At 38.3% G+C, this 24,255-nt stretch overlaps 1 protein-coding gene across 6 annotated transcripts in view; it reads left to right on the top strand.

Moving 5' to 3' along the window:
- The window catches only part of SORCS1 (sortilin related VPS10 domain containing receptor 1), a 613,910-nt gene that overhangs the window by 525,730 nt on the left and 63,925 nt on the right, over positions 1 to 24,255 (top strand). For all 6 annotated transcript variants that reach the window (XM_035269025.3, XM_035269024.3, XM_035269023.3 and 3 more), the window contains exon 18: positions 7,309 to 7,480. In XM_035269025.3, coding sequence (XP_035124916.3) covers positions 7,309 to 7,480 — 172 coding nt within the window. The remainder of the gene's footprint in view (positions 1 to 7,308; positions 7,481 to 24,255) is intronic.

The raw sequence follows: 24,255 nt of genomic DNA, 5'->3' as shown, positions 1-24,255 counted from the left end.
GTGTGCTTCCATCCTGTTTAATGCAAGAGAAGCTTTCTTCTTTCTACCTAGTCTTCTGTCTTATCCCTGTCCCCTAATTCCTAGTTCTCTTTACTCAGTGGAGGGAAATAGTCCAAAGAGCTGTTGCCTTGAAGAGAGAAACTTGGAAAACCTGGTTAGCCACCCATGGAGCTCTCTTCTTCCTGATTGCTGATGCCATGGCTGCTACGTAGAGATTATTGTGGATATGTGGAAACACTGCCACCCCTGAGCATACCTTGTCACATGGGATCCCAGTTAAAGAATAATGGCCATTTCTGGGCTGCCTGTGTCTACGGATGAAGAGTCACAATGGTTAAGGTACAGCCACCAATGAGGTCTGTCAGCCACATCTGGTATAATCGCTATTCACTGGAGGTCAGGAAATCGAGGCCACCACCACGACTACTTTTTCAGAAGCAGTTTTTCTGGATGCAGGAGTAGAAGAATCTCTCTCTACCCTAATTGTTAAGCCATGCCATTGTAGCCCTGTATCTTCATGTTGGAGATCTATAGTTACATAGCCCTTTTAGTTTGCACACATGGACCAGGTGTGGTGGCTCACACCTGTAGTCCCAGCACTTTGGAGGCCAGGGCAGGTGGATCATGAAGTCAGGAGTTTGAGACCAGCCTGACCAATATGGTGAAATCCTTTCTCTACTAAAAAGATACAAAAAATTAGCTGAGTGTGGTAGCACATGCCTGTATTTCCAGCTACTCAGGAGGCTGAGGCAGGAGAATCGCTTGAACCTGGGAGATGGAGGTGGCAGTGAGCCAAGCTCGTGCCATTGCACTACAGCCTAGGCGAAAGGACAAGACTTCGTTTCAAAAAAAAAAAAAAAAAAAAAAAACCCACACATGAACATACACATATAGCTGTTTTGTCATTGCACACCTACATTGCTAAGGTGGTAGATTTGGAAGATTTTTAAGTCTTAGCTACCCACTCTACCCAGAACTAGCCCTCTTCTCCATCCCCAAGTCTTCCTTCATCTCCTGCTTCATTAAGTCCAGTATCATTGTAACAAGGTAGTATTTTCCCTTCAAAGCAAATGCACATAGCACAAGCCAAGAAATTGAACTATTTATGTTTTTCTTATTGTGAGTGCAAATAAGGAACACTGTTGCTTAATGACAGTAACACTCCTGGGGTACAAGAAGACCTAGAGTTCCAGTTTCACCTACATGTGACAATGACTGTGACAAAAGGGAAGAGGCAGTTTCACAAAAAGCATGATTTTGAAGCTGTTTTTTAAAAGAATGAGTAGAAGAAGTTTGACAGTAGGAAACAGCATCCCAGGCAGAAAGAACAGCACAAGTAAAAGAAGGCATTTAGTAGACAGAACGGCCTGTCTCAGGGAGCATGTCAGGCCATGGAATGAGCTGATGCTAGAAAAATGCATCAAGGTCAGGTTGTGGATCTCTACCTTAAACCTGAACTTTACGCTTCAGAATAAACCCATGGGAAATTGTGAATGATTTTAAGAAAGGAATTGACATAATTGAATTTGATCTTAAAATGATCTTGGCAATAAGGAGGTCACTTTTATTTTGGGAGGAACTTGAAATATAATAGCAAGTTAATATTTGATATGTAAATGCTTTTTCATAACTTTTGATATTTTAATATTTACTAAGTTCTAAATGTGCCAAACTCTTTGGTAAGCCTTTTTCAATACGTTGTCTCATTTGATCTTCCCAAGAACTTTAGGAAAAAATTCCACAATTATCCGGAATTTATAGGCAAAGATTTGAGAGCAGATGGGTAAATTTGCCCAAATTCATAGGGTAAGAGCATGAATTTAAACTGAGGCAATTTAGTTTTAACCTTCAAGTCAGTGGTGTTCATTTATTTTCTTGAAAAAAATACACACACACACACACACACACACAAAATGTTATACATTGTTGGGATATATAACATATATATATGTTTGTGTGTGTGTGTGTGTGTGTGTGTGTGTGTGTGTGTGTGTGTAATTTCAAAAGCTTTTGGAGTACCAGTGGTTTGGGTTACATGGATAGGTTGTGTAGTAATGAAGGTGAGATGTTAGTGCATCTATCACCCAAGTAGCATACATTTTACCTAATATGTAGTTTTTAAAAAATCTCTCACCCTCCTTCTTCCCTCACCCTTTGTGAGTCTCCAAAGTTCGTTATTCTACTGTCTATGTCTTTGTGTACCCATAGCTTAGCTCCCACTTACAGGTAAGAAAATGTGGCATTTGATTTTTCTATCTCTGAGTTACTTCAAATAGAATGATGGCCTCCAGCTCCATCCAAGTTGCTGCAAAATACATATTTCATTCCTTTTTATGACTGAATAGTATTCCACAGGGTATCTATACCATGTTTTCTTTATCTGCTCATCAACTGATGGGCACTTAAATTGGTTCCATATCTTTGCAGTCATGAATTGTGCAGGTGTCTTTTTGATATAATAGCTTCTTTTCCTTTTGGTAGACACCCAGTAGTGGGATTGTTGGATTCAATAGTAGAGCTAATTTTAGTTCTTTAATAAATCTCCATTCTGTTTTCCATAGACATTGTGCTACTTTGTACTAATTTACATTCCTACTAACCATATATAAGTGTTCCATTTTCACTACATCCACATCAACATCTATTGTTTTTTGACTTTTTAAATGTCAGTGGTCTTTAACCTTGGCTGCTAACTAGTATCACCAGGGAACTTAAGAACAAAAACAAACTGATCCTCATGATTCTCAAATGAGCATTTCTGGTTACAGAGCCTGGATATTCGTTTATTTTAAAAGGATCCCCAGCTGATACTAAAGGGTAGACAGGGTTGAGATCTAAGCTAGAATATACGGTCACCTCAACATATACTGAATACTTATACACATCTGTATTTGGCCATCACCACCTCAAAATGTCAAAAAAAAAAAATCCTAGTAAATTGAAAAGTCACAGATTACAAAGACTTTTAATGCTTTCGTCCAGTTTTATTTTCACAAAGATAATTATAGCCTTCATCTTTTTTAAGACTGCCAGGCAGCACAGAAGCAAAATCAAAAAGGGTAGGGGCAAAAAGGAAAATGTTACAGAGGTATATCAAGATAGGAGGGAAGAGAATAGCTGAAATTAGGGTGGAGTGTAAGCTCCTATCTACTGATGAGCCATCAGTAATATCAAAGGCACATTTGCAGAATGCTTCCTTTTCAGTAATTGTACAAAGACTCCCTTGTCATTACAAAGCACTTTTCTTCTTGGCAGATTGAAAAATGCTTTACCAACTAAATGCATCCCAGTAATATTCAGAGCGCAGGTCCAACATAATCATAAGTTGCCTTGTTATTACGGAGGTAGCAGCCCCATTTAATAACATATTAAATGCATTATTCATTTATGTAACTCAGACCCGGGGACAGCTGCCGGGATGAAAATAGAACCATTCTGTAATGCAAAAAGCAGGTGTGTGCTTTCTTGAGTAAATGAACTCTGTATTACGGCACAATTTTCTACTAAATTTCAGGGACAGGTCTGGTAGGCTAATGTGATGCCATTTTCATACAGGAAATAAAATGGTTTCAGAATGGTTTTTAATGAGCATTTAAAAAAATTACCAACAGTCTTCTCTGTGGCAGAGTCCCAGGGGGATAGATTCGTGCTTTGGATTTAAGCAGAACTCTTGTTATTGCAGGATTCAGGAAAGCGTAAGGTAATGATTGATCAGGACAGTAACAAACAGAAGAATGTTCTCTAGCTGATGATGCTAGTGGTGATGGTGAGCCAATGCTTCTCTAGCTGCTCACCAAGAGAGAGTCACAGATGTGCTTGGATGCTGACTGATTAAAAGTCATAACCTGACTTCAGTTTGCATAGAGCCTCCCCTCTGAAACCTGTAGGCAGTCTGTGATGCATGTGAAACAAACTGAGATGGCACAATTAACCTGGGTGGCATCACTGGTCATTTTTCTTGCTACCATTGCTGGTGCCAGGATGCTATCATTCTCCAGTGCCTGCATTTTGTTTTTTATTTCCTTCTTTCTCTCAACTGCCTTTATTTTCTCTTTTAATATACATACACTCATAAGCAAAGGATTTCTTAAAAATTATCAGATGAAGCTGGGTGTGATAGCTCATATCTTTAATCCCAGCACTTTGGGAAGCTGAGGTGAGTGGATTACTTGAAGCCAGGAGTTTGAGACCAGCCTGGCCAACAAGGTGAAATGCTATATCTACTAAAAATACAAAAATTAGCCATTTGTGGTGGCACATGCCTCTAATTCCAGCTACTTAGGTGGCTGAGGCAAGAGAATTGCTTGAACCCACAAGGTGGAAGCTATAGTAAGCCAGGATAAAGCTGCAGTGAGCCAAGTAAAGCCTGGGTAACAGTGAGACTGTCTCAATAAAACAAAAAATCAGATGGAATGATGTTCAAATTCCTTAGGCATAACAATGATCAACCATAATGGGCAGTGATCTTATTTCTGGAGCAGAGTTTTGGAGGACCCCCCCCCATGGGCTTAGGTGTTAACCCATAGGTTGCTAAATTGTGAGAAGCAAGTACTCTAACGACAGGGATCAGCATAGCTGGGTTCGTGAGTGAGATACCTGGAGGGTTTGGGGATGTAATAATCAATTGCTATGCAGATAGTTTCACATTTAAACTGGTCTAGTTACCAGTGTAGACTTTCTGATTACCAGCCTTATATATCTGAAACACAAGGGGGCCCTCAAGGAGCTTGAAGTTCACAAAGTCACACCAGGAAGAAAATCATACAAGGTATGAGGAATTCCTATCAAGTAAATCATAAGGAGTCCTTTAAGGATTTAGAGGAGGGATAATCTTATTCCATTTAAAGCTACAGTACAGTGCAGTAATAAAGAGGAGGTGTGTTCTAGAGACAAATTGTCTCGGGTCCTGGCTGTTTGATCTTGAGAAAACTAGTTGGCACCTAGGAACGTCAATTCCTCCATCTGTTTTTTTTGAGAATCATTACAGCATCTTCCTTATCATGGATATATTTGAAGATAAATGAGTTAATGTATGTAAAGAACTTAGCATAATAATTAGGACATAGTAAGCACTCTATGAAATTCCTGCCATTTTACTATATTCGGGGAAACTGTGTTAGAGAAGACAGGAAGTAAGCAGTACCTTAAAGGGTGGGTAAATTTTAGGCAGCTGATAGGGCATGCAGGGGTACATTGAAGCAGAAAGAGAGAGAAAAAAAGAAGTACTCTCAAGAGGATTAAAAAGAGAATGGATATGGGCCTAAGAGGAAGAAAGAGTCCAGGAGAATAGAATAAGATTAGCTAGTGGAGGCTGGGCATGGTGGCTCACACCTGTAATCCCAGCACTTTGGGAAGCCGAGGCAGGTGGATCACCTGAGGTTGGGAGTTTGAGACCAGCCTGACCAACGTGGAGAAACCCTGTCTCTACTAAAAATACGAAATTAGCCAGGTGTGGTGGCTCATGCCTATAATCCCAGCTATTCAGGAGGCTGAGGCAGAAGAATCACTGGAACACAGGAGGCGGAGGTCGTGGCGAGCTGAGATCGCACCATTACACTCCAGCCTGGGCAACAAGTGAAACTCCATCTCAAAAAAAAAAAAAAGGGCTTTATGCCCAGGATTACAGAATTTACAACTCACCCTAAGGTCATTTGAAGTCCATGAAGGTTTTGAACAGAGAAGAGAAATAGTAATAATATTAAATAGTAATAATCAGTAATATTTTGTGAGCACTTGCTAAGTATTAGAATACTTTTAAGTACTCTTTGTACATTAACCCATTTAATTCTTACATTTAACATATGAAATGAGTTAAGCATTAATAATTGACACTGTAGTGACCCACAGTGTCAAAGCACTTTTCTAGACAGGGTCTCCTTGGACTTTCTTGCAGAGGAAAGGGCATTTGTTATACTTAAATGCATTGGAAAACTATGTCAGCTTTGTAAATAAAGGTTTTCTGGAATTCAGGTGCATACATTCTTGTATGTGTTGTCTGTGTTCACTTTCATACAGTAAGTGCAGAGTTAAGTAGTTGTGACAAAGTTTACATAGCCTGCAAAACTGAAACATTTACTATCTGGTTCTTCATAACAAACATTTTTCTGATCTCTGGTCTAGAAGAGTGGAAAGTAAGCTTTGATTGCTTCTCATTTGGATTCTACCACTAACTCCAGGCAAGTAAACCTGGGAAATCAAATATATACATATATAAAGTGGTTGCTCCAGACCCAACAGTATAAAATGATAATGACTAGATAACACTGAACCTCAAATACCTTAAAGTTTGGCTGGGCACGGTGGAACATGCCTGTAATCCCAGCACATTGGGATACCGAGGCAGGTGGATCACAAAGTAGACGTTTCAGACCAGCCTGGCCAACATGGTGAAATCATGTCTCTACTAAAAATAATTTTTAAAAATTAGCTGGATGTGACAGCACTTGCCAATAATCCCAGCTACTCAGGAGGCTGAGACGGGAGAATCGCTTGAACCTGGGAGGCGGAGGTTGCAGTGAGCTCCAGCCTGGGTGACAGAGAAAGACTCTGCTTCAAAAAAAAAAAAAAAAAAAAAAAAAAATCTTAAAGCTTTGTCATCCTATAATTGCAAATTTTAATTTACTATGAATCTGAATAATTATATAGGTTGATTTTGCAGAATAATTTTTTCCTGTTAAAACTAAAAGAAGAAATAAGCAAAAGAGATCAATCTGCAAAAGCTGAAATCTCTTTAATGTGAGGTTTGATCGTTTAACCCATATAATCTCTCATGAATTATTGAGTAGAAATATCAAATTAAGCCAGTATTTTCTGTGCTATACCATTACTATAGCAGTCTCTATGAGATCTATGAATGTTGAGTCATATATCCATCATAACCTATTCTTTCTCTGAACTATAAATTCCTTTGCAATATTTATTAGTCATGCTAGTCCTTAATTATATGGCCTTTGAATTATCTCCTAGATTAGCCATTAATGTCTCTCCAACTATCTTATAAACCTAGTGAGAGAAAGGGCTATATCTTCTATTTCTGTGTATTTCCTACAACTCCAGAATGAAGTGACTCATTAATTTAATAGATGCATGAAAGTCAACTAAAATGCTAGAAATAGATACAATGTGTGACTGTGATTATCTCTCTGTTGAGCACTTTATATGAATTAATGCTACTCCTCATAGTAGCATGAAAGATGGTTAGGTGCTTACTCGTGGTCCTCAGGGCTAGGCACTTTGTCTAATTTAAAAATGTGGGAATGATTCACATTATAATGAGCTGGTTTATGACTTGAGCTTTTTTCCATTTAGGTACAGGAAGGTGGTTTCCAATAATTGCACTGATGGAGTAAGGGAACAGTACACTGCCAAACCCCAGAAGTGCCCAGGAAAAGCCCCGCGGGGGCTGCGGATAGTCACAGCTGATGGAAAGCTGACAGCGGAACAAGGACACAACGTTACTCTCATGGTGCAATTAGAAGAGGTAGGACTGCTTCCCATCTCCCCCCTACTTTCTAGGGCCAGTGTTTTTTCTTAATAGACCACAGTTTAGCTTACATATCTTTTTCAGCTTTGTCAATTTTAGATGCTATTTAATTTTTTTTATTTTACTTCCGGTTTCTTAGTTTTTGTTATCACTTCACCTTCCCTGATCTATTTCTTTAATTACTGACATTTCACCACAAGTTGTTCTTCACTCATACTTAATCTCTTACTTTTGGAGGATCTGTTGCATTTAACCTTGCCTTATTGGCACTTTTAGCAAAATCCATTTTCTCAGAATACATAAGTAATATTTCTGAAATTATTTAATACATACACATACTCAGCTAACCTAAGAGATGCTAATACTTTCATCCTCTCAGCCTTCAGGGTTTTCTTTTCCAAGGGCAACATGATGGTCATTCATATTAGCACTGAGGCCAATCTAAACATAATTGAGTATAATTTCTTTGGCAGTTAAGAGTTTGTATTTTATAGCACTTCAGGTATATCATTAAAAACAAATTATTATTTGCCAGATTATGATTGTCTGAAATGTCTATTTAGATGGTGGATAAGATGAAATTTATCTTACATATTTTAGAATATACACAGGAATTCTGTCATCTTGTAAATGAGAAAGATAGTCTCTAAAGGATAAATACTTACATTAAATCATCTCAGTTACTAAACCAAGCAGTTTGATCCTCAACCACATTTTCTGGGTACTTAATATATGGTTACCATTGTGTAAAGCCCTGTGAATATGAAGGGATTTTAAGGGGTAATGACGCCAGTATTAAAATATATAACATTGACTTCCAGCTTCCATTGCCAATAGTTCAGTGACCCTCTGTTTTTACCATGTATAAGAAAATCGCCTGGAGAGCATGTGGAAACACAGTTTTCTTGGCCACATCCTTAAAGATTCTGGTTCAGTACGTTGGAGTAGTCCCCAAGAATATACATTTATAACAAGTTCACAGGTTGTGCATTGTGCTTCAGGAAAAGCAAAAACAATGAAGGCTAGGGACAGAAAAGTTGGAGGTTCTGGAGTGCGACATGAAGGTGGAAAGATGAAGCAGTTATAATTGCTTTGTCAGGTTTGATGAAAATTTTTAGTATTTTAGTTCTCATAAGAAAAATAACTGAAATAATGAATTTGAAATTTCAGCTCAAACGATGTGCATGTCCCTGGTCCAAGGGCCATTTACAGAACCACTGCTATAACCCAATATGCCTTTCCTGATTATCTCCTTAATGAGCGCCTTCAATTATATCTAATAGTATTCTAAATACTAAGGTGCCCAAAAAGTCTTCAGTTGGAACTAGAAAGATACAGGCCAACTTAAGCAAACTGGAGTTGCTCACATTTCACGTAAATAATCTTTGGGGATTTCTGTTTGAGGCTATGAGAGATTAGCGTGCAGTAAACCAAATATTTGCGTATATATTTAGAGCAAGTGAGACAGAGAGAGGGAAGAAGAAAAAGGAGGAGGAGGAAAAGGAGAACTAGGAGCTGAGAGAACTATGAAGAGGATTGAGAAACTAAAATTCTTTTATTTATTTTTTAAATTTTTTATTGCATTTTTAGGTTTTGGGGTACATGTGCAGAACATGCAAGACAGTTGCATAGGTACACACATGGCAGTATGTTTTGCTTCCTTTCTCCCCTTCACCCACATTTGTCATTTCTCCCCAGGCTATCCCTCCCCAGCTCCTCCCCCCCGCTGGCCCTCCCCTTTTCCCCCCAATAGATCCCAGTGTTTAGTACTCCCCTCCCTGTGTCCATGTGTTCTCATTTTTCATCACCCGCCTATGAGTGAGAATATGCAGTATTTCATTTTCTGTTCTTGTGTCAGTTTCCTGAAAATGATGTTCTCCAGATTCATCCATGTCCCTACAAACGACATGAACTCATCATTTCTGATTGCTGCATAATATTCCATGGTGTATATGTGCCACATTTTCCCAATCCAGTCTATCATTAATGGGCATTTGGGTTGGTTCCAGGTCTTTGCTATTGTAAACAGTGCTGCAATGAACATTCGTGTGCATGTATCCTTATAGTAGAACGATTTATAGTCCTTTGGCTATATACCCAGTAATGGGATTGCTGGGTCAAATGGAATTTCTATTTCTAAGGCCTTGAGGAATCGCCACACTGTCTTCCACAATGGTTGATCTAATTTGCACTCCCAACAGTGTAAAAGTGTTCCTTTTTTTCCACATCCTCTCCAGCATCTGTTGTCTCCAGATTTTTTAATGATCGCCATTCTTTACTGCAGTGAGTGCAACATTTTATGCTGTATTTTTCTTTCAAGAACTTGACCAATTCATATGACATGCTATAGAAGAGGTTCAGATTTCAGATTTCCAGTACAAAGCCAAGTAGAAAGTGTTGGCTAAACAGGTGTTAATAGATTCACAAGGCTTGGGAGATAAAAAAAATTGACTTTGGGGATATTCCAAAACTGGGACTGATGAGGTCATATCCCAGAGAGAAGGAAAGCACTAGGGAGCAGCACATATCCAGGACCTTTTTTTTCCCTGAGGTATTTCATGTGACTTAAGTAATACAGGAAATGAGTTTTTAGAAGTATTACCCTTTGGGGAGATAAAAATTTGAATTCAAGACCTATCAAGGAAGAGCGCCCTGGTGAATGAGCTTTAAGACTTGGTTTGTGGTACTTCTGGAAATCTCTATTGTAGGAGTAAAGGCAAACCTGAATAAGAACAGGCCCTGTGCACCCAGAAATACAATCCGAAATCACTTCAGTCTCTGAATCGCTTAAAGTGATTCTCTTACATTCTGAAATGATTGTTAGAAACCAAAGTAAACTTTCTTTAGTGAAAAATAACATAAACCAGAGCTTTACCTATTATTTTTCATGTAAAATGCTGGTAATTTAAAAAAATCCAGGTATGTCAAGAAGCAAGACCAATGGGGAAAACAAACCAGAAAAGAACAACAGTTGGATGAAACAGTGTTTATTTAAGATATCCTGTAAAATAACAATTATTAATATGTTCATGAATGTAATAAAATGTGGAAAATTGAACCCCAGAGCAGTAATCAATAAGAAATTCAAACTAGAAGTTGTAAAAATAAAGATATAATAACTGATATTAGAAACCTAGGTTTATAGCAGATTGAACACATGTGAATAGAGGTTAAATGAAAGGAAGGACAGCAGGAAATATATTATCTAGAGCATAAAAGAAAGATATATAACATGGAGAAAAATAATAAGAGACAAATGGAAAATGGTAAAAAGGTCTACCACAGCTGCAACTGTAGACCCGGAAGGAGAAGAGAGAGATAAGGAACCAGAATCATTTTTGAAAAGATAAAGGCTGAGAATTTTCTAAGCCTTATGAAAGATATCATCATATTAACTCATGATTTAACAGAATCAGCAAACTCAAGAAGAATATATGCAAAGAAAAATAACTTAGCTATTAACATTCCAACTGCTGAAGTCTAAAATCAAAAAGTGTTTAAAAAGCCCAGAAGAAAATGGAATGACATCTTTGAAGTGCTGCAGAAAACACAGATGGTTTGTCAGATAAACATTAATGGAGATATCAACACGGGAAATGTTCCCTTGTCCTCCTCGCAGGCATGTGATGGGGTTGTGGCTCTCTTCTTCAGCGCCCCACTGCTCAAACCTCTAGGGGAACGTGCAGGGGCAGACTGCGGGCTCCTACCCCACGCAGTGTCTGCACTCTAGCCTGGACAACAGAGTGAGACTCCCTGTCAAAAAAAAAAAAAAATCTAATTTACATTAGACTCCAACATATCCAGAATGTGTGCTTCAGCATCTAGAGTAACAACTGAAAGAGTAGTAAGAGAATCTTATCATCAAGCTGCTGACAGGTAATTGCAGTAACTTTAAAAGGGTTTCATTAATCCAAAGTAAGGCAGGTAAAAGAAAAAAAGAACATAATGCAGTTGAGACAAATAGAAAAAAAATACTGAAATGGTAGGTATAAGTGTGATGTGGGGAATCCCAACATTTTGGGAGGCCAAAGAGGGGAGATCATTTGAGTCCAGAAGTTTGAGAACAGCTTGGGCAAGTACCAAAAAAATAAAAATAGTTTTAAAGAAGTTGCCAGGCATGGTGTCATGTGTCTGTGGTCCCAGCTACTTGGGAGTCTAAGGTGAGAGAATCACTTGAGCCCAGGAGTTCAAAGCTACAGTGAACCATAATCACGCCACTGCACTCCAGCCTGGCTGACAGAGGGAGACCCTATCTCAAACACATTAAAATTAAAATTTTTAAATGATAGCTATATACTCAAGTATTGTCAGTAATTACATTTTGAAAATTAGTGATTTTTGTCACTTCAGTGCTTTTTGTCAGGCTTAAGTCTTTACCTAAACCAACGTTGTGAAGAAACGTCATACCACAAGATTTCTCTTTAGGTTTCACATTGATGTGCATGATTCATCTTGAATAGGACTGTTTCAGGTTTCTATATTTCATCCACATTCATACCCAATTGTCCCAACACTGTTGAAAGCCTATTCATTTCACACTGAATTGCTATGAGCCTTTGTCATAAATCAATTGATTGTTTATGTGTGCCTCCATTTCTAGGCACTCTTTTCTGTTCCCTTGGTGTGAATTTCAAACCTATGTTAATGACTAAGTTCAAACACATTATATTTTCACTAGAATTAGGGTAACTCTTGATACCTGGACATATAAATCCTCAAAACAAGTAGAAAATTGTGTGTGTGTGTGTAAAATTTATAACAGCATCAAAATACAATGAATATTTATACTCAGATCTAAAATCTTACTTTCAATAGTGCTACCTAGAAAACAACACATTTGGAAATAAATTTTGAGAAAAACCTAAACAAATGGGGGGATACACCCTGATCATGGATTGGAAGACACAGTATTATAAAAATACATCAATTTTCTTCATATTTACTTGAATTCAAAGCAATCTGTATAAAAATCTACAGCATGTTTTGTGTATTAAAATTGACAAGATGATGTTAATATTTACACAAAATGTCAAGACCCGAAGAAAAGCAAAGATAATTTTGAAGGTGACCCACAAACTTGGATGACTGACATTACCACATATATATATATATATTACATACACAAGCTGAACAAGGAAGAAAATGGAGAGTCAAGAAATATATGTGTATATATATATATGAATATATTTTATGTATACACACACACTTTATGACAAATGAGATGCTGCAGTACAGTGGAGAGATTATAATCCTTTCAATAAATGGCTGCTATGGTGTTGAATATCCATATGGAAATACATGGATTTTTATCTCACATAATATACAAACATAACTGGAGTTTCAATCAGAATTTGAAAGCCAATACTAACATTTTTAAAAGAAAACACAGAAGAGTATCTTCATGACCTTGTGTTATGCAAAGACTTCTTAAAAACAGCAAACAAAACACATTAAATATAAAGGAATTATACTAATACATTTCTTTATAATTATACTAATTTTATTTTATTTTATTATTATTTTTTGATATGGAGTCTACCTTTGTCACCAGGCTGCAGTGCAAGTGGCATGATCTCAGCTCACTTCAACATCCGCCTCCCAGGTTCAAGGGATTCTCTTGCCTCAGCCTCCTGAGTAACTGGGATTACAGGTGCCCACCACCACGCCAGCTAATCTTTGTATTTTTAGTAGAGATGGGGTTTCACCATGTTGGTCAGGCTGGTCTTGAACTCCTGACTTCAAGTGATCCGCCCACCTCGGCCTCTCAAGGTGCTGGGATTTACAGGCGTGAGAAGTTGTATGTTTAGTGATTTGTATGTTTTTAATGTATATTTTACTCAACAGAAAGCTTACTTAAAAATGATTTTGGAAATCCATATAAAATATAGTACTCTATATTTAGACCTTTGGGCAAAAAAGGAAAATTAAGAAAAATGTTTCTGGTACTCTTAGGGCCAAACTTCCACCCTGTGTTTACCTGCCTGGTGAATGTGAAGGTTCTCTTCCCAGAGACATGAGGGACCTGATCATGATACCCAGAGGGGAATCATCTTTTGAAGCAGCCGATGTTCATACTAAGGCAGAGTTCGGAAAGTTTTTCCATTTCTAGGAACACAGTATAGGAAGATCTGAAACAAGAACTTTCACTTCTGGTCAGCTCCAACCTTTATGCAGATGATAGAGAACACAGGTCAGAGACAGAGGCCTGGCTCTCAGCTGTTCAACTCTGCTTTCCATGTAACGAAGATCATCACCAGGCATCTCAAACTGGGTTGAGTGATGTGGGAACAGACTGGGGAATCTGGTTCCAAGATGTGTGAATTCATGCCTTCTGGGCACAAGAAGGGAAAGAAGATAACAAGTCAGTTCATTCCACTTGAGTGGGCAAAGCTTCAATAGCAGGGATGAAATCTGCTGCCTCCAGCTGTCAGATCTGGCCTCTTGGGCGCTCTTTTCTCCTGCTGCAGAGCACTGAGCCAAGATCACCTTCTTCGTATCAGGAGGCCTTGGAGACCTCACATGTGATTGTGGGATGCTGTGCTAATATTTCAGACTCCTCCTTGCAGAAAAAACCCTCAGTTTCTCTGTGACCTTCTGGATTACATATGTAGGCACAGAAGGTGCACGTGATTAGCAATGCAGAATGAAGAGACACAGATTAGTTCTGAAAAGTTGGGTAGAATTGACACTCAACACAATGATAATAATGTGGTTATCCTGCAATTATTGAGTACCACTGTTCCAGTTCGTGAGTGTTTTCCTGAATTATCTTATGTAAATCTTACAGCAGCTCTATGCAAGTAGGTGTTACCATTATTGTCATTTTATAAGATGGCACAGCTGAGGCACAAAAAGGCAAGTAGCTTACCTGAGATCACACAACTGCTAACTATAAGAGCCTAGAGTCTAATCCAGGAACTGTGGTATCTTGTCTTTCTGTTGCTTCTCTATGGTAAAGGAAACATTTTCTAAGGAAGAACTTCATATAACTCTTAAGCCTTTGTAGAAACCCATGGCTGGGATTGTAAGTAGTCATAAAGATCAAGGAGTAGAAAGAAAAGGCCAAATCATCAAAGACCAAGCCAGTTTGGCCTGTGGCTCTTGCATTCTTAGACACTAATCAATAAATGTACCAAAACTTTCCTTCTGGCTTCTCTGAGAATATTAATGGTTTGGGATCCCTTTGTGGCAGAACGTTTCATTCAGGAAAGACAGATGCTAAATCCTCTCTGTGTTTCCCGTCTTTGGAAAATGATGCCTTTGTTGAATGTCTAGTGTGCCTGACACTGTTTTATCTATTCTAAAGAATATTGCAAAAACACAAGATATGAATGCAGCACCCAAGGAATTTAGAATACATGTATTTCTCTAGAGGCTTGGGTATAAATTAGGCCATAATATTTTTAAATTATATCTAAAACAAAAACAAAAAATCCCTGGCATGTGCCCCTAGTGGAATACATGGTGTCTTTGTTCTCCTCAAAATTTATGTGAGTACATTTTTTATTTGAATTTGATGCTTCTAAATTTACTTTGAAAATAGTGTCTGACTCTTGCCCCATTTCTGGTACCATTTCTTTATAAAAACAGGGATATTAAAGTCCTGTTTCTGATGCCTGTAAAACAACAAGTCCTCCAGGTACCAAAAAAACTTAGAGGTCCCTGCTAGGTTCTGATATGACATTACAGTATGATTAATGCAGAGAGGGCAAAAGATTGTACCTCCCCAAGTTGTTACAATATTTTTGTCATTTGAGTACCAAAGCTTGTGCCTCTATCCATGTTAACTCACGGTTCAACTTTCTCCTACAGTCTTGTCTCCCTTTATGGGTCGAGGTTGGATTAGGGACTGATCTAAGCCTCTTTTCTTTGTCCCATTTACTTGCATACAAACCCTTCCATGTAATCTCCATCTTTTTTGCATTTCATCTAAAGTACTAGAGACCTGAGGAATCTACTGTCTCAGCAAATAGTTCGATATTTGTCTTTATTTATTTGTTCTTTGACAAATATTTTACTAAGTGCCAATTTTATGTCATATACTTTTCATTCATTAATGTACTTTAGTTTGTGGGCATATATGTTTTGGGTTAATTAGGACCTCTGTTATATTGAGTTTTAAATAAAAACCTAATGACATGAAGTAGAAAGTACCTAGTATCTTATAGCAATTGGAAACAAAAAGATTAATAACAAATTATTTGAATATAAGAAACTATAATGCAATAATTTATTGCATTATTATTGTAATACTATTTCTGGCATTCCCCAATAAACTATACATATCTTTAAGGTCAAATTCATGTCACTCCTGATTGCAGTTCTGACATTTCTGCACAATGTGCCTAACACATTGATAGAAACTCAATAAATGTATGTGGATTTGCATGGCCTTCTCCAAGAAGCATAGAGATAAAACTCAAACTTAAAAGGAAAAGACTCTTAACATTTGAAAAACAATCAAAACATGGTAAAGTCTTCATCTGAAATCTAAATCTCTTCCTTAATCCTCTCCTAGTACATGTCCTAATTTGAGCATGAGAATATCAATGAAAACATTGCTAAAACCAGGGCAAAGAGGAGAACTTCCTATTGACAGAAAATAATCAAAGGCTAGGTACACTGATACTAGTTTGTAACTTCATATACAGTTGTGTGTACTCAAGCGTAATATTACAGATTTGATATGTGAAAGATATGGAATTCTTTCCTGCAAATAGCATATGAGGTCATCCTCAAAACCTCGATGACAGAAATTCCTCCATAACACAACTCCTCCAAAATCCCACAGATAGGTTCACCTGATGAATTACTCAGAGAGCTACGTAACGATGTTGAGGTCAATGAAAAATTTCAATGTCACCAGCACCACCCCTGCCTCATTTCCTGCTGCATTTAGGGTTCTCTCCAAGTGTATCCTCATGACAGAACCTTCATTAGTAGCACAACCAAAGGAGCAGTCACTTCCATCCCAGACTCATTGTGGCAGATGCACGAAAAATACAGATGTGTGCACATATACACAAGCACACACACAGTGCATTAGGAATCATTATTGCCTTAAAAATAAAGAACAATCCAAGAACCAACTGGAAGAGGAGTAGAGGAGTCTATAAACTTGAGTCTAAGATGCCGAACATTTTCAAACTATGCATGACTTTTAGGAAGCTGATTGGAGGTGTTTTGCACTGACATCCAAGCATGCAGTGAGAGGTGGCATCTCTGTGCTTGGAGACCCACTCAAGATGGATGTCCTCTGGACCACTAATAAGCACCTAATGAGCTTGTAGACTTTCAACACGATAACTCAGCTTCCCAGAGAAATCCAATGCGAGAACCTGAAGGCACAGGATAGATGGCAAAGGGCCTAATCAGTCTGAAGAACTCAACAAAACTGATTTGGGAGGCATTTGTTTGAGAAAACTGGTAGGCAGAAGTAGTGTCTGCATGTTAAGGAAGATAATTAAATCTGTTTTCAACAGCTGTAAGAATAAAGTGATGCAATTCTCTGCATAATTTAAGACTTTTAAATTAAATCTGAGGCAAGGGACGAAAATTAAAACTTTGATCTGTGTCTCATTGTCTTAATACTTTAATTTACATACAAAGACTGAAACTTAATAAGGAAAATTCATGATTATTACTTTTGTGAGATTTAACTCCAAAATGTGAGGACTGTGTCCTCATTAGACAGATTTAAATGGTCTGTAATTTCACATACATTGAAAGACTTATGGGAGCATTAAAGTACCCAGAGTGTAATAACACTTCATAAATATTGTAGGATGATGTCAGCCATCAGATGGTAGAGAAAATGGCTGTTGATAAAATTTCTGCAAGATACTCACGTGTCTGAATTCATGACAGAATTTGACCTACTTTTTCATCTGGAGAAAAGGCTGTTTGGAGCCTTTAGTGGTAGCACAAAGAGTTAATAGGCAGTGTTATGTTGAGGCAGGTATCAGTTTCTAAGCCTGCTTAGTTCTGACATAGATACCTCAATTGTTTTCTCCTTCCACACAAAGGAGCAGACGCTGATTTCAATGAGCCATGGAGATATGAGGCTTTCTCATGTGTTTTTCCTTGCTCTATTCAGCTTTATTCTCTTCGACTCTGGCAAGATAATTGAGTCACTTCATTTCTTCTCGCTTGTTGTTGGTGAAGGAAATGAGGCAGTCAATATAGGTTGACTTTAGCTAGACACCTAATGTCTGAAGTTCAAGTTGCATTGGTTAGCAACACTTTCTAAGGCTCCACTTTTCTCTCCCCTCAAAACTAATCCAAGGGTACTGTTTTTTTTTAGGGTCTCAAGGAAAAGATGTTTGCTAAGAACTTTAGTCTGACTTGATACGTAGAGAGAGATACCTGGCTCATTACTGAGCATTCAGCAAACATTCCAGAGGCAGGATTCATGAAATAGTCTTCAGTTTGGATTTTCAGTCTCCTAGTCTGCTTGCTTTAGGCCCGGACAACACTAATGTCCCACTTCATCCACATGGGTGGTCACCACCCCTGAATCAGGGCTTTACCACACCATGCGATCCTTGCCTGAGTGAGTAACTTCCTCAGGCTTCTGGTTTTGCATATTGCCATTCATTATTCCATGACCCTCTGCACAGCCGCTCAGTCCTCAAGCTGGTCTGCAAGGGAAAGTCTCCACCTTATGACAGCAGCACTTGAATGAGTTCTGCCTCTTTACCTGAGATCTGAGCTTATCTCATCAGCTCCAACTGACATTAGAATATATATGTCTGGATGCACAATAATGCCAATGACAAGAATAATAGAACTGTAAAAATTAGATTATCTGACTCAGAAGTGACAATTAGGATCATGATGTCTTCCCACCTTTAATTTACAGGTAGAGAAATAGAGGTCCAAATAAACAGTGTTTGTCGAAGGACATAAAACTAGGTCTTCTAATTCCCAGTTGCCACCTGACTTTTGTAGGGCATCTCTTTCACAGGCAGCACCTCTGTAAAATAAATTTCACCACAACCTAATAATTTAGAACGGGGATGAAGTGACTTCCATGGCAAGAGATCATATATCCATTTCATAGAAGAGGTCTTATTACTTGGCTAAGACCACCAAGTGATCCTAGGTGTAAAAATTTCAGCTATTTAAACATGCTGACTGCATGATGCTAAAAACAGTATAGTGATTCCAGTGTTATAGGGGTGGTATCTGTGTCCATGTGCACGTTGATTAAAATGGTATTCACCAATATGTTAGTGTAATCTGTGGGTGATATAATTATGGGTGATTTTAATTTTCTTTGTCATCATTTTATGTATTTCTGCATTTCCCAATGAATATACCATGTCTTTTTTCTCTTTCTTTTTCCTTCTAATAAAGCTAACATATTTCTGTTACATAATTTACTACTAGGAAAACCTGGCTGTCTAGAGATTTATTCCTACAGGAAACTTCCTACTATTTAAAAAATATATATAATTTCATTCTGATTATGTAGCTGAACGTTTTTACTTCATGAGTACATTTCAAAAGTCATTCAAAAACATTTATAAGATTTATGTCATTTGGCAGCCCCCTAGTTGTCCAGCCAGAGCCTGCTGATGTAACCTCTAGCCACCCTGCAGTGGTAGCAATATAGCAATGTCCCTTATTATCTAAAAAGTGCTTCCAAAGTGCAGTGGGTCAAAATTCTGAACCCCTCTCTACACCACAATATCTAGACCGAGTACAGAGGCCCCAGCTCATAGTCATTATCTGCTTATACAAGCTAAGTATTACTACTGTCTTATGCATTCGTTTCCATTTTAAGCCAGACACTAAGTACAGAAGACATAATAGGGAAATTTGGGGTTGAGTCAGATACATGGTACTATTGCCCATTTTCAAAGGAAGGATTAAACCGCTTTGTGATGTTCCTATTGGAATGTCTTGATTTGGACATTAGATCCAGAATTATTTGGGGTATTTAGTTAGGCAAGTCCCAAGGATCTGAGTCCTCATAGAAGGGCCTGAAAAATCAGCCATCTTCATTTCATCTTAGAAAATGTGAAATGTCATAAATCTAGGCAAATGATTTGGTGTGTTCAAAGTGTGGTCTCTGGCATTCCTGGCCTTGACAGATCTGAGTTCTCCAGAAAAATTTAAAAACCCTCTGCACCATCCTCTTCACTCTGGTGATTCTTCATCCTCCATGTCGGAGCATCTAAGTTCACTGTGGGTTTTGCTTGTAGAGAAGCTCAGGAGGTCTGAACATTTGGAGAAAGACACGTGCTTTACAAAACCATTTTTGAACAGGCACGGGAAAAAGGCTGACAGTATTCTGTAATTATGCAGGGATTTTGACATCTTGGAGTTGTTGTCCAGAGCTCAGTTTTGAAATTGAAGAAAAGCCTCTAGGGCATAATTCAAACCAGACATCCTGGGAACACTGTCCCAGCTGCTCTGGTGAGGAAACTTTCTGGAAGAGAAGTCAGAGAGGACACATAACTTACTTCGGAACAGAAGATAGGGCATGTGCAGCTGCCTTTTATCCTAGACTCTTTTGTCCTGTTCTAGAAAAGCTCAGTTTACTATTATAAAATGTCACATGAGGAGGTCCAACGCAGTTACAACAGTTGATTCCTGATGAGTCATCTCATGCTTTGTCAAACATTCACACCACCAGGAATCCTCACAAGCACATTTTGCAGCTTCTGGGGTATTTTACAGAGCCTGGCATATTACAGTGGGATCATCTTACATCGCTATTTTCAAGTAGATCCACATTGGCTTGGCATTACTCTAAAGGATTGTAGTTAGTGAAGCTTACAACAGTTCTTTGGTTTCACACATAAGTGAATTCGTTGTTTAATACCCATCTGGGAATGAGCACCACAGAGTAGTCTGAATGTTTTCTGTGAACACATTATGAGAGTGCTGGACTTGGAGAGTGCTGGTTCAAATGAGTCTTTTGTCTCTAGGCAAATTTGAACAGGTCTGAGTTCTTTTAGGGTTGAAGATGGATATGGTTTGGCGCTGTGTCCCCACCCAAATCTCATCTTGAAATATATCCTAAATCCCCATGTGTCAAGGGAAGGACCTGGTGGGAGGTGATTGGATCATAGAGGTGGTTTACCCCATGCTGTGTTCATGGTAGAGAGTGAGTTCTCACAGATCTGATGGTTTTATAAGTGCTTGACAGTTCCTCCTACTCTCTTTGGCCTGCTGCCTGGTAAAGTGTGTCTGCTTTCCCTTCCACTATGATTATAAGTTTCCTGAGGCCTTCCCTAGCCGTGTGCAGCTGTGAGTCAATTAAACCTCTTTTCTTTATAAAGTACCTAGTCTCAGGCAGTTCTTTATAGCAGTGTGAAAATGGACTAATACAAAGATTAAATAAGAAAATATATGGAAAGTAGTTGCTATTATTTCTGACACAGTAAGCTTTCAAGAAGTGCTCTCTCTCCCTTAGGGGATCTTGTAGAACAATCATTTTTCCTTTTCCTTTTTTTTTTCTATTTTTTTTTTTTTTTTTGAGACAGAGTTTCGCTCTTGTTATCCAGGCTGGAGTGCAATGGCGCCATCTCGGCTCACCGCAACTTCCGCCTCCTGGGTTCAAGCAATTCTCCTGCCTCAGCCTCCCGAGTAGCTAGGACTACAGGTGTGCACCACCGTGCCCAGCTAATTTTTGTATTTTTAGTAGAGACGGGGTTTCACCATGTTGACCAGGATGGTCTCGATATTATTTTTTTATTTAAGGGGAGAGTGTTTCACTCTGTTTTTCAGGCTGGAGTGCACTGTAGCAATCATGGCTCACTACAGCCTTCACTTCTTAGGCTCAGGTGATCCTCCCGCCTCAGCCTAACAAAGTGCTGAGATTACAGTCATGAGCTACTGCACCCAACTAGATCAGTCTTACTTGCACTCTCACTTTGTGTACAAAGTCGCATGCCATAGTTTACTGTTATTGAATAAGCACAGGACTGCTCTTCTCTGCATGTATATATTACACTGGCTGAAGAAGTCTCTTCTCTGAATGCCAGAGTACATCGAACTGTTACTTCCTTTCCCACTCCTTGTCAAGACCCTGCTAACCTGAGTCTACCTCCCTAGAGTAGGGTTTGCAGGGCAAATGATGGGTTACTTCTATTTCATACTCTCTACTCTGCCGAACTATCCTTCATCATAGGAAGAAATAGCTGAAATATCTGGTTTCTTTTCTGTCACTCAATGCCACTTAATGATGTTTGAAAAATCTTACTTTGTGGCCAAAAGAACACAAAAATAACAAAAATCCTTTGGTTGTATTCCATCATCAATCAAAACGAAGTCTATGTTACACTGCTTATTTACAGTAATAGTAGAGGTATAGTGTTGTATTTTATAATGTTCCTTGTGTTATATGGTACTCTACCCCCTTTTAACTTTGGAGGAATATTTATTTCCTCTCATTAACTCCTCCTTTCTTTTAATCGTGCTGATTCCTTCCTGCCCCTCACTTCACCCCTCTCCCAGGGTAATCAGTATTAACAGTCTAGGTTACCTTTTCTGTCACCTTTCTCTGTACTCACACAAACACACACAGATTTATGGTATATTTACTGTGTTATTTGCTGCTTATTTTTTAATAAAAATGGGTTATGCTAGTGATTTTTCTGCAGTGTAGTTTTTGCTCTCTTCCAAGAAAAATGTTGATGAAGCTTGAGTCAGAGGCCCCTGTCATGCTTGCATGGACCAAGCTCTGATATAAGAGCCTGCTTCAGTCTGCAATGGGTCTCTGATGCCTTAAGGGACATCTTAGAGTCTCATTTCTGCACTGAGGCTGTCCATGTTGCGTTTCTATAGCATTTATTTTCCCACTCTTATCTGAATCTGTGTTACAGGAACTGATAGGTTCACACACCTTTCATTGCTCAGGTTAATTTTGGCTTCCTGGTGGCCATTTGATATATTTGTTTTTCTATTCTAGAAGTCAGCGATGCCCTTGGAGAATAGAATCATCAGGTAGATTTCATGTGGTTTTTGTGCCTTTCTCAGGCACTTCTTTTGAACTAGTCTTCTCAGTTCTGTGTCTGTATTAAGCCATGTGACTAAAGAGCATTAGATCTAAAGAATTTTATAATAGTCTTGATGTTTGCCAGCCTGGATTTAGTTTCAGAAATGATTTCTTTTGATTTATTAGATTGAAGTATTTTTTCAATTAATTATACACAAGGCTTTCCTGACTACTGATTGTGAATAGCAATTGTTTCTCATAGTCTCTATCTTCTTTATGGCTTAAACGTGATACCGTTTTACTAGCGGGGAGACAGAAGCAGAGTACTGAGTAAATGCCAACTTATTGTTAGAGAAGAAAAGCGAGTCAAAGCCAGGAATACAGTCAAGCAAGAAAAGAAAATAATGCTTTATCTTTCTTACCACCTTCTTCTTGGTCTGAAAGAAATATTGCAAGTAATTCCAATTAAATTTGAAGAGAACTGAACTGAATAGGTCAAGTCAAGCCACAGATCATCTTAAACCCTTTTCTAGGTCCCTAACTAGCTGCATGACTTCTTGCATCTTACTTAACCCCTCTGTGCTCGTTTTTCTGGTATATCAAATATAAGTATCTGTCCTATCTATCTCCTACGTGTTCTAACATCCACGTGAGATAATATATAAGAAAGAATTTTGGCACACACAATAGAAATGTGCAATTTTCAAATTTTATGGAATGAAAAAGGATCATTTGCAGGCATTGCCTTAAGGCACTGGGGATACAGCCATTAACAAGACTCATCCCAGCCCCGAGGAGTTGACAGAGCCCTAGTACCACCCAGCAACTCATTTTCCTAGGGAAGTTTGCTCATCTTGGCTGCATGGATCATGAAACCTTTGTTAGTGATTTTGCACCAGTCTGCAAACAATGAGTTTAGTGTTTTCATTCCCACCCTTAGCACTTACAATCCTAAGGCATCCTGGTAAAGCTTTTTCATCATATTAAAATCAAATAAGAATAACATTAGCTTGTGCTATACTGTTCATTTTAAGATGAATCCGACCGCAAGAAAACCTAACATTCAACAATCCGAATTAGAGAGTCTTGGCCTTTGCTACAGCCCGGCATCAGCTGCAGACCTCAGACTGCAGCAGGACTGGGAATCCTCCCAGGGGACTCAAAACAGTGGCTGGGTCTTGGGTAGCACTTGGGCATCCAGATTAAAAAATGAAACTTCTAAAAGAGATGTTGTTATCAAAGGCTCAGAATCACTGATTTCAAAACCAATAAACTATGAGAGTTAATTTTGACAGAAAAGTGCACATAATTTTCTGCTGGAGCTTTTTAAAAAATTTTTTAAATCTATCCTCTACCCTAGGACACCTCCAAATTGGCTTTCCAGCACACTTGGATCCCATTCTAGTTCTTCTCTGTATCTTGGCCAGAGTGATCATTTTGAGTTAAAAATAACATGCCATCTTTCCTTAAATCCTTAGAACTCAGTAATCGTTAAGTTGATCTCAGAAACAGAGTAGAATGGTAGCTACAAGAGTCTGGGTAGGGAGAGATTGGTTAATGGGAACAAAATCACAGTTAGACGGGAGGAATAAGTTCTAGTGTTCTATAGCACAGTGACTATTGTCAACAATTTATTATATGTTTCAAAATAGCTAGAGGGAAGGAGTTTGAATGTTTCCAACAAAGAAATAAAAAAGGTTCGAGGTTGTAGATATCACAGTTATCCTAATTTGATCACTACACATTATATACATGTATTGAAAATTTACATATGCCCCATAAATATGTGTAATTCTTATCAATTAAATTTTTTAAAACATTT

The sequence above is a fragment of the Callithrix jacchus genome, chromosome 12 (assembly GCF_049354715.1).
Source record: "Callithrix jacchus isolate 240 chromosome 12, calJac240_pri, whole genome shotgun sequence".
Taxonomy (NCBI): Eukaryota; Metazoa; Chordata; class Mammalia; order Primates; family Cebidae; genus Callithrix; species Callithrix jacchus.
The sequence above is the reverse complement of the archived record's forward strand: the minus strand, read 5'-3'. Positions and strand labels throughout refer to the sequence as shown.